Below are 12,078 nucleotides of genomic sequence, written 5' to 3'. Positions count from 1 at the left end.
AACTTGTCAGAGGGGTACACAACGTACGCGATCTAGACTACCAGCTGTCGGAATGGCATTTCGTGGAATCCTCGGTGGCTGAGTGTGTTAGATCTCTGACTTTGTGTGCTTGCGATTAGGTGCCTCACTCCGCAAGTGTGGGTTCGTCAAAAAGTACTGGTACTTTACTGAGGAAGTGTCATCCCAAATATAACATGTGTCACATCTGACCATTGTCTAAATGGCTTTGTGTATTCATATATATATATATTCATATGTTTCTACCAAATAAGTCTACGTACCCTGAGCCATCTGCCAGTCCTGAAACATTGAAAGTATTTGACTTACATATGATAGGAAAACATTGATGGTTCACCGAGCGATATATCGAAATCAAATACTAGTTCAGAAAATGATCCTTGAAGAGGCTAAAACTTACCACCGTAACCTCTCAATGTGTTGGATAGACTACAGAAAAGCTTATAATTCTGTACCCCACGAATGAATTTCGAGGTCACTGGAATGAACCTCCCCAGCACAGATCCCCAACACCCCTTTCTCACCTCTATTACATGAATGACCTTGAACGTATTGCCAATGGAGGATCTACACATAACAAAAACAGATTCTGCTTGTCGAGTCGTTTCTAATGATATCAGCATTTGAAACGTGGCAAGATAGGAGAGGGGGGATCAGTCAGTTTACTTGGAGGAGGAGTTATTGACCATCTTGTGGAAGGTCAGACCTAAACGTACTTAGGGATAAAAAAAAAAGAAAAAAAAGGGATGCAGATTAGGGACAAACTCCAGAATGCCAATATCAAGGACAAACTTCGGGCAGAGTACAAATGTAGACTTAAGAAAATCTGGTGTTCAGAGCTGAACGCTTGCAGTAAAGTCAAAGCCAAGAATACTTATGCTGCATCCGTCCTTTCGTATTCTTTTGGTGTTGTTGATTGGACGAAACAAGACATTCACGGTATTGACACCCTCACACGAAGAATGATGGCAGGCAATAGATCCCACCACCCTCGCTCTTCCCTCAATCGCATATATTTACCAGTTATGATGGGAGGGCTGGCCTGAAAAGTGAAACTGAAGGCTTTCCGTTTGCCGCTCAGGACCAGTCCTCCCCACTCGAAACCGTCAATGTGTGATTTTGCATCAAAATGTAAATATGAAATGTAGATTATGTAATCAATTTAATGAGACTGTCCAACACATTGTCATTGGATGCCCAGCTTTGGCACAGACACCGTATCTTGCGACATGATGGTGTAGCTCGATCATGTTATTACCGTCTTCGCCATGCTTGTGGTTTTGACACAGAGGTCCATCCATGGTACGACCCGGAATATGTAGTGGGCGTCATGGAAAATGATCAATACAAAATTATTTGGAATAGGCCCGTTTACAGCCTCAGACGTATCCAGGCCAACAAACCTGATCTTGTCCTTTTTGATAAATCCAATGAAATCATTTATATCATTGAATTTTCTGTCCCTTTTGACACTAATGTGATTGACAAGTTTGAGGAAAAGCATGGCAAATATGCAGACCTCGCTTTCGAAGTTGTCCGACTCCCCATTGAAAATAAAATAAAATAAAATAAAATAAAATAAAATAAAATAAAATAAAATAAAATAAAATAAAATAAAATAAAATAAAATAATAAAATAAATAAAATAAAATAAAATAAAATAAAATAAAATAAAATAAGATAAAATAAAATAAAATAAAATAATACAGTTGTAAAGTTTCACTGTGTGTTAAACACGACAAATTATAATAATAATAATATTAATCAGACGACCTGACTGTAGATGAGAACAGTTACTCACGGGAAGCAGTACAAGCAAGCACACGAGGCATGCAGGCAGGTTCATGGTGGGAGTACTGCCGGCGTCCATCAGATCCGGGAACAATGTGGGGACATTAAAGGTAGAGCGTGAAAGTAGGGGAGGTAATGAGTACGTTGTAGCGATATTGGCAGGCAGGCCTTGGGTATCAACTTTCAGATTATCTGATTTAAGAAAGATCATAAACTTTGACAGAATCCATCCAGGGTTGGTGCTGCACTGATTTGTGTGTTTGTGTCCCTACCCCGCCAGGTCTGCACAATAGTAAACTGAATCCCACGGACACCCTTGTTCACCCCGTCCAATCGTGTCACGTCGGATCGTAATGGACGTCGTATATTTATAACACGTCTGCATACACCCTTCGTGGAAACACGTGTGTTTCTTGTGTAATTATTGCACCTTCTCAGAATCTGATACTTTGTCAAATAATTTCAAATTTGCCGGACTTCTAACAAAGTGATATGGATATTAATATAATGGAAGTTGTTTATTTATTCGGAAACACTGGTACCACTCCAAGTACTATTGCAACTTGAAAGATGGGAGAACACTTTCCTCATTCTAGTGGGAAATGTGTCTACTTATTACGATATACATTCGACCTGATCACATTAAGCATGGAGGACAAAGGCATATCTGGGAATGTCGTGCAGATATAAGTACATTATGTGGATGATGAATGGTTACCTAATTAACCTCGACGTTAGGTTTTCTGGGACTTGGACAATTTCGGAGCATTTTCATGCCATGATTTTCTAGCAACGAAACTAAACTGTTTTAAACATTGTCAAGATAACAAACACATATTTGCATTTTGTCGTTAATATGTTTAGATTATGGGTACATTGTGTTTTGGTGGTCCTGATGTAAACAGCCGGAAAACCTCGTGCATTTCAGCCATTTTTCAGATGAAGATAATATGTTTAGAGTGATCGACCCTGTGAGTGGAGTGGTGAGCTCCGATCTGACGATAGGTTCATTCTGAATATTTAAAAACAAATGACACAGGTGAATAAATTGAAATATTACATAATCTGTTTCCGTCAGACTGAACCCAGCTGATCCCTGCTGGACATCATTGCGCCCTCCCAAATCCCCTCCCTCTGTTCAGCTTCCGCCATTCCCTGAAGTGAACCTGTATAGGTGAGGTGAAATGGGGTTTACCGTCGCACGTGTGTGCGTGTGTGCGTGCGTGCGTGCGTGTGTGTGTGTGAGAGAGAGAGAGAGTGTGTGTGAGTGTGTGTGTGTGTTGTGAGTTTGTGAGTGTGAGTGTGTGTGTGTGAGTGTTGTGAGTGTATGTGTGAGTGTGTGTGAGAGAGTGCGTGTGTGAGTGTGTGTGTGTGTGAGAGTGACACAACAGACTGCAAATGACAGAAAGCTTTCTTTGCTTTTGTTGATAAATTTAACACCGATTTACTTAAGTTAAATGTACTTATGAATAACATTCCAAGGTTTTTATATTCCCCAATAATATTCACATATTCACCTTTAAATGTACTCTTTTCAATCAATGTTATTGGTTCTCCTTTTCTAAAAATTGCAATTCACTCCTGTACAATGTATTAGTCTTATTTAACTTCAGGTTTCAATGTATCTGAGTAGACTGATAGAATATCCAGTTGTTTCTGTAACTTGATGTAGTGCTTAACATAAAAATACATCATCCGCAAACAGCAACATCAAAAGTACTTAGTCTATTATGTTTTTGTTTTGTTTGTTTGATGTTTACCGCCACACTCAGCAATATTCCAGCTATATAACGGCGGTCTGTAAATAATAGAGTCTGGACCAGACAACCCATTGATTGACATCACGAGCATCGATCCATGCAAATGGGATACGATGACATGCATCAACCAAGTCAGCGAGCATACTGTCTACCCTCAGAATCGAACGCCTTTTTAAAGTCCACAAAGGCAACATGTAAGTTACGCTTATTATAAGCCAGACACAGTTCATTGACTCCGAGCCGACCAGTCCTTATTTTAGCCTCATAATGCCGAACGCCAGACAGAGTAACAACTACCATCTGTCAACATCTTTTAGTATGAGGCGGCCGGGGATCGAACCCCCGATCTTTCGCTCTCCGGGCGGACGCTCTACCACTGGACGACGGAGGCGGTCTCCGAGACTTTCATCAGTGCCAGCCCTAAGATTACAGAAGTAACTGTCTAATGATGAGTTATTCTATCAATAAATCTTTACTGGGCTTGACACAAGCACTGTCACAGGTGTTGTGTGTCGCCCCTCGCAGTGATTGCCTCCTGATCTGAGGCGACAGCTGTGTCGTAAAGATGGAGGACAAACACAAACAGACAGCATCACGGTGCACAGCTCTCACTCGACGGACTCAACAGAATTGTGTGTAACAAATATAGTGCACCTATTGGACTTTCATTTAGAGACAAAACATACGTTCTGTTATTTCAAACGATCATTTCAAATGGTAGACATTTGCTTTGACATGAAGCTTTTATGTTATTAGGTTTGAATAATGCTTTCTGTTTTCCTCACATATTCACACAAAAACAAGTGATTAGATATGCAAGTTAGGTCTTGGTTCGAGACTCTTTATGTGATGGAGGAGTAACAATGAACTAAATGGTGCACATGAAGGAGTAACAATGAACTCAATGATGCACGTGAAGGAGTAACAATGAACGCAATGATGCACGTGAAGGAGTAACAATGAACGCAATGATGCACGTGAAGGAGTAACAATGAACTCAATGGTGCACATGAAGGGGTAACAATGAACTCAATGATGCACGTGAAGGGGTAACAATGAACGCAATGATGCACGTGAAGGAGTAACAATGAACTCAATGGTGCACATGAAGGAGTAACAATGAACTCAATGGTGCACGTGAAGGAGTAACAATGAACTCAATGATGCACGTGAAGGAGTAACAATGAACGCAATGATGCACGTGAAGGAGTAACAATGAACGCAATGATGCACGTGAAGGGGTAACAATGAACGCAATGATGCACGTGAAGGGGTAACAATGAACTCAATGATGCACGTGAAGGGGTAACAATGAACTCAATGATGCACGTGTAGGAGTAACAATGAACTCAATGATGCACGTGAAGGAGTAACAATGAACTCAACGATGCACGTGAAGGGGTAACAATGAACGCAATGATGCACGTGAAGGGGTAACAATGAACTCAATGATGCACGTGAAGGGGTAACAATGAACTCAATGATGCACGTGAAGGAGTAACAATGAACTCAATGATGCACGTGAAGAAGTAACAATGAACTCAATGGTGCACGTGAAGAAGTAACAATGAACTCAATGATGCACGTGAAGGAGTAACAATGAACTCAATGATGCACATGAAGAAGTAACATTGAACTCAATGATGCACATGAAGAAGTAACAATGAACGCAATGATGCACGTGAAGAAGTAACAATGAACTCAATGATGCACGTGAAGGATTAACAATGAACTCAATGATGTGCCTACTTTTGAAATATTCACATTTCAAATTCCTTTGTCTGAATTTAATCACTTTGCAAAACTTACGAAAGCTAACGTGATATAATGCTTTCCACTGTCGTTCACGCCATTTTACAATTACTATTTGTGTCCAAATGAAACTTGCTGCCTTTATTTCGAATTCAGATACGGATCTGACACAGACATATATGTGACTGCATCATCGACCACTAAGTCAATGTGTAATAGAGAACGCTGCCAAGGGCTACAGGTAGGCCACTGTGCAAGGAGAGAACATTTCATTGCTATTAATGTCCCTCCACTCGCTTTTAATTCTAACGAGCAGCACAGTCTGAGTTGTGAGATTGCTCTGCATTGTTGTGATATCAATTTGTCGACATTCCAGCTCTCATGTTACTGGCACGCAAGGACTTGAATCCAGTTATGTCTTTGTTTACAAAATGTAGAGTAAGAAACCATGACGCCGCGACACTGTGGACAATCATGTTTGTATTTGTCCACCATCCCGACACTGTAGACAATCATGTCTGTATTTGTCCACCAGCCCGACACTGTGGACAATCGTGTCTGTAGCCAGGTTAGAATCCCGCATCCTGCTGACACACCAAGAGAAACATTAGGGTTTAGCTAGGTTAGAATCCCACATCCTGCTGACACACCAAGAGTAACATTAGGGTTTAGCCAGGTTAGAATCCCGCATCCTGCTGACACGCCAAGAGAAACATTAGGGTTTAGCCAGGTTCGAATCCCACATCCTGATGACACGCCAAGAGAAACATTAGGGTTAAGCCAGGTTAGAATCCCACATCCTGCTGACACACCAAGAGAAACATTAGGGTTGAGCCAGGTTAGAATCCCACATCCTGCTGACACGCCAAGAAAAACATTAGGGTTGAGCCAGGTTAGAATCCCACATCCTGCTGACACGCCAAGAGAAACATTAGGGTTAAGCCAGGTTAGAATCCCACATCCTGCTGACACACCAAGAGAAACATTAGGGTTTAGCCAGGTTAGAATCCCACATCCTGCTGACACGCCAAGAGAAACATTAGGGTTTAGCCAGGTTAGAATTCCACGTATGATGATATGCTTTAGGGTCTTTATGTCTGAAAGTCGCCTTTGTCATCAGCCAAATTTTGAGGCTTACACTTTTCGTCAAGGTATTAGATATCTCATTTACAGTGTATAAGATGTAAATGTACATTTGTAAGTGTTTGTACTTTTGTCTGTGCGTGCGTGTGCTTATGCAAGTATATGTATGGCTGCGTTTGTATGTGTGTGAGTGTGTCCATGTGTATATGTGTGTGTGTGTTAAATAAAATTAATTAAATTACGTTGGGGCTCAAATACGTGTGAAACAAGCTTGGCTTGTGTTAGATTACATTGAACTGTTGTTTAAGGGTGTATTTATTCTATGATTCCAGTCAATCTTTTCTGTGCTTGGTCAGTGGACACTGAAATTGACTTGGATACAGATCACAGTGTGCCTGCTTAAAGCGGCCGATCTGTCAATCAGCGCGCCGCTACACGAGCTATCTCTCACAGAGAATGACTGAATGCAGCCATTTTGATTAGCTTGTCATACACTGTTTTGCTGGACGAGCGGGGTTATTGTGAATGTATTCCTGTCGGTCATTGTAGTAATAGTGTCTCTTATCTTGATTCAGTGCCCGTCTGAACAGACTATGACAAACGGTCACAGATCACGAGGAATTGTTTGGCTGAAGTTATGTTGTCAATACACGCACATCCACACTGTTAGACATCTAGACATGTGGAAATGAACAATATGTTCCTCACCACATAGACTTCCACACATACATCTAGAAATGTGGTAATGAACAATATGTTCCTCACCACATAGACTTCCACACAGACATCTAGACATGTGGAAATGAACAATATGTTCCTCACCACATAGACTTCCACGCATACATCTAGACATGTGGAAATGAACAATATGTTCTGCACCACATATACTTCAACACATACATCTAGACATGTGGAAATGAACAATATGTTCCTCACCACATAGACTTCCACACATACATCTAGAAATGTGGTAATGAACAATATGTTCCTCACCACATAGACTTCCACACAGACATCTAGACATGTGGAAATGAACAATATGTTCCTCACCACATAGACTTCCACACAGACATCTAGACATGTGGAAATGAACAATATGTTCTGCACCATACGGCCTTCCACACAGACATCTAGACATGTGGAAATGAACAATATGTTCTGCACCACATAGACTTCAACACATACATCTAGACATGTGGAAATGAACAATATGTTCCTCACCACATAGACTTCCACACATACATCTAGACATATGGGAATGAACAATATGTTCTGCACCACATAGACATCTAGACATGTTGAAATACACAGTATGTTATTTAGTCTTATGTACGCGTAAGAAGTATTTTTTATTGTCCAGGGGTTAATTCTTATTTCATGAATATTATAGAAATGAGTAAAGACAAGGTTGTTTCCATCGATTGACGACATAATAGCATATGTTGAACCAGTTACTGCCCATTTAGATAAAGAAAATATTCAAACAACAGCACAGCGTTAAACCAGACGTGTTGATTTCGGCGTAGAATTCGCCCTCAGTAGCCCGAGCTAGTCACGAGAGGCAAATTTTGAGGATCTGGTGGAGAGGGTTGGGATGTTTTATTTATTGATGATCACAGTACCCCGATCAATGGTCATGCTTTCAAAGTCTGGTTTGCTTGGTCGACTCAGTTGAAACAGTGCTAAAGGTTGGAATTCATAATAATCTTCATTCACTCGCAGGGTTTAATGCTGAGAATGAGCTTGGCACATTGTACCCATGTTGGCCAGATTCTCTCCAGGGACGGGTGAGAAGGATATCCCAATCTCCATGGCTACATCACACAATATCGTGCCTACACGTCATCCACATGTATTAGACAGACATTGTGTGAGGGCCAAGGTAGTATCTATGTGAGAAGTCCAAAAATGGTTCAATAAACGTGAGCATTATTATAAATATATGTGAGCAGTCGACTCCAGGTCAGGTGTGTCATAAATGTATGTACGTTGTCGACCTCAAGTGTGTTATAAATGTATGAGTAGAAAACATCAGGTGTGTTATAAGTGTATGCGAGTAGTCGACTCAAGGTATGTTATATGTGTATGCGAGTAGAAAACTACAGATGTGTTATAAGTGTATGCGAGTAGTCGATTCCAGGTGAGTAATATGTGTATGCGAGTAGAAAACTACAGATGTGTTATAAGTGTATGCGAGTAGTCGATTCCAGGTGAGTAATATGTGTATGCGAGTAGAAAACTACAGATGTGTTATAAGTGTATGCGAGTAGTCGATTCCAGGTGAGTAATATGTGTATGCGAGTAGAAAACTACAGATGTGTTATAAGTGTATGCGAGTAGTCGATTCCAGGTGAGTAATATGTGTATGCAAGAAGAAAACATCAGGTGTGTTATAAATATATGCGAGTAGTCGATTCCAGGTATGTAATATGTGTTTGCGAGTAGAAAACATCAGGTGTGTTATAGGTGTATGCGAGTAGTCGATTCCAGGTATGTAATATGTGTATGCGAGTAGAAAACATCAGGTGTGTTATAGGTGTATGCGAGTAGTCGATTCCAGGTATGTAATATGTGTATGCAAAGAGAAAACATCAGGTGTGTTATAAGTGTATGGGAGTAGGCGACTCCAGGTATGTAATATGTGTATGCGAGTAGAAGACTACAGATTCCAGGTGTGTTATAAATGTAAGTAGACGACTCCAGGTGTGTTATAGATGTGTGTTAGTAGTCGATTCCGGGTGTGTTATAAATGTATGTTATTAGGGGACTCCAGGTGACTTATAAATGTTTGCAAGTAGTCGATTCCAGGTGTGTTATAAATGTATATTATTAGGGGACTCCAGGTGCGTTATAAATGTGTGTAGGCAACTACAGGTGTGTTATAAATGTGTGTAAGCAGTCGACTCCAGGTGTGTTATAAATGTGTGTTAGTAGTCGATTTCAGGTTTGTTATAAATGTATGTAATTCGGCTACTCTAGGTGTGTTATAAATGTGTGTAGGTAGTCGACTCCAGGTGTGATATAAATGTATGTAATTAGGCGAATCCATGTGTGTTATAAATGTGTGTAATTAGGCGACTCCAGGTGCCTTATAAATGTTTGCAAGTAGTCGACTCCAGATTTGTTATAAATGTAAGTAGTCGACTCTAGGTGTGTTATAAATAAATGTAAGTAGTCGACTCTAGGTGTGTTATAAATGTGTGTAAGTAGGCAACTACAGGTATGTTATAAATGTGTGTAATTAGGCGACTCCAGGTGTATTATAAATGTCCTGTGAAAGGATTAAATTCATGTGTAGTTGATGTTTTCAAGGTCTAATTGATGGGAGTATTATTGTCAGCAGATCTCGAACCTCCAGATTAAATCCATGTCGTTCATACATCAGTCCCTGTGAGGAACCAGGGGTGAAACAGGTTCCACGCAACCTATGCTTGCCGTAAGAGGAGTAGACCAAATGGATCGGGTGGTCTGGCTCAATGACTTGGTTCATGGTGTCATTGTAAACGACGTGAATCTTTGCTCACAATATCAATCACTGGATTGTCTGGTCCAAACTCGAGTATTTACAGGCTGCCGTCATATGCCTGGAATATAGCTGAGTGCGGTGTAAAACAACAAAACAACAACAATCATACAAACAGAATATAATATATCTATAACATTGATGAGGTGTGACCAACATGATTGGGAAATGGGTGGTCACGTGTCGGCAGCGTGACGTCACATATAGCAGCGTGACACTGTGATCCAGGAGCGAAGTATCCTCAGTACCGTGAGTCACGTGTGTTACACCAGATGGCAAGGCTACTTGAGACACGCTGAAGTGGGGGTAAAATCGCTACAACATCTGTGTTAGGTGAAACATCACTTGCCTCATACAGAATGCAGCATGCGTATCCGAGATGCAGTGCCTTAGCTTGTAATGAAAACAATAGACTTTCACAAGTCTCTAAGGCAATAATTATTAGTTTCAATCATAATCTCTAGATTATGTAAATATTAAGAACAGGTTATCCCTATAAGGGACTGGAGTCCTTAGATATCTAGACTTGCCTATTAGGTGGATAGAATAACTTCACATACGTGGACTTTTCTTTCAATACAGCCTTGGAGTAAGGCTATGGAAACAACAAACACGGCGGTTACAGTGCATCGTGCTTCAGTTGTTTCCTCAAGGTCATGACCTTTACAATAATCTTACCAAGTAAATGTGGAGATCATAGTCTACGTTACGAAAACTAGCCTGACAGTGTGAAACTGTCCAAAAGCCTGTACGCTACCGTACAATGCTACCCGTAAGGTGTAAAGATCCTGCCCTCCCCGACAACGGTACCTGTCACGCTCCTACAAATGAGCTATTTCAATCATGTCTGGCCACAAACAAATTCTAAAAAGGTCTGATAGAGCATGCATTCGAAGAACTTTATCGAGTTCCATGTTCACCGTCTGACGGTACTCATTTCAGAGGACGTCGTAATCTGTGGCAGGATCATTGATTTGTAAATGACCAGAAGTCCTGTCGTACTATTAGATAAGGATGATGTCCGCGGCGTCTTGGAGGCCTGCATATGACAACTCGACTGGCCGACAGTGATTCCTTGGTCGCAAAGACGCTCATACGACAATACTGACTGACGTTCCGCACCGAGCTGAACTTGTCCTAGCTCCTCTACAGCGCCTCTAGGGCCAGGTAGTGTGGAGCTCAGTTGCCGCCCAGTCACTGTCTGTTCGAAGATTGGTATTTCTTGCAACTTTCCAGGATACCGAGACAGCAAGTTTATGGCAAAATCAAATAATTCCTAAATGAATTAACAAAGCCTTAAAATAAATGTTAGTTTTATAGCTTCCTTGTAGCAAAGATGTTGATGGAGATGATCGATCTGCGTGTTCGGCGAGACTATCCCCTTGTTTCATTCTAGCACTAACCTCACTCTAAACATTATCTTGCGCGTTCTGACAAATGCACCCTTGAAAACCGACAACCGACGAAGACGAGTATAATGTGTATATCCTCATGAACAGTAGGCCCCGCACGAATTTCGTTGTACACTGCAACCCACTGTGCACAGATCCCGTTATACCGCTCATCGTTACACCGTACAACCCTCCCCTACCCCGACCATCAAATTCCGGACGAGCACAGTTGAGAGCGTATGCATAAAGAGGACAGGACACTCTACCCACAATTTTCTAATCTGGACATGTGTTAAACTGAACAGGGGATGGTAGTCTATGATACAGGCCCTGATACAAATATATCCAATACAGTCCATGCAAGTCTATATTGTTTGGCAAGTCTAGATTACTACAGTATCTGAAACGGAAGAGATTCTCTGGGCTCCTTTGTTGTTTTTCTGTAAGATATGTTCATCTCGGGGGCGATGTTAATCTAAGGAGATGGGTACAATCCGGGTTTGCCAGGGTGTACTATACACAATTCAGCATGTCCTGTCTCCCTGTCTAATATTCTTTCACCACAGACGGAAAAAATGTGAAATGACATAGAATCGGATATACAAATCAAGTTTATGTTCAAGTAGATCAGTGGGAATTCGTCATAATGGAATCATTGCCGGATGCCTGTTCAACCTTGTATGTAGACTTCAATAGAAAGAACGAGAGGGTACACCGAAAGACAAATGAACTGATTTCAAAGTTCGTCATGGTCAAGTTA

The 12,078-nt window shown here is 41.0% G+C and overlaps 1 protein-coding gene across 1 annotated transcript in view; it reads right to left on the bottom strand.

The window, feature by feature from the left end:
- The window catches only part of LOC124150393, a 33,607-nt gene extending 31,489 nt beyond the window's left edge, over positions 1 to 2,118 (bottom strand). The window contains exons 1-2 of the mRNA XM_048400796.1: positions 1,820 to 2,118; positions 282 to 300 (exon numbers count right to left, since the gene is read on the bottom strand). Of these exons, the coding sequence (XP_048256753.1) occupies positions 282 to 300; positions 1,820 to 2,020 (220 nt within the window). The 5' untranslated portion in view covers positions 2,021 to 2,118. The remainder of the gene's footprint in view (positions 1 to 281; positions 301 to 1,819) is intronic.
- Between the last annotated feature and the right edge of the window lie 9,960 nt (positions 2,119 to 12,078).

This window comes from Haliotis rufescens, unplaced genomic scaffold, assembly GCF_023055435.1.
Source record: "Haliotis rufescens isolate VD_foot unplaced genomic scaffold, xgHalRufe1.0.p SCAF_20, whole genome shotgun sequence".
Taxonomy (NCBI): domain Eukaryota; kingdom Metazoa; phylum Mollusca; class Gastropoda; order Lepetellida; family Haliotidae; genus Haliotis; species Haliotis rufescens.
Note: the sequence above shows the minus strand (reverse complement) of the source record. Positions and strands in the feature narration are given on the sequence as shown.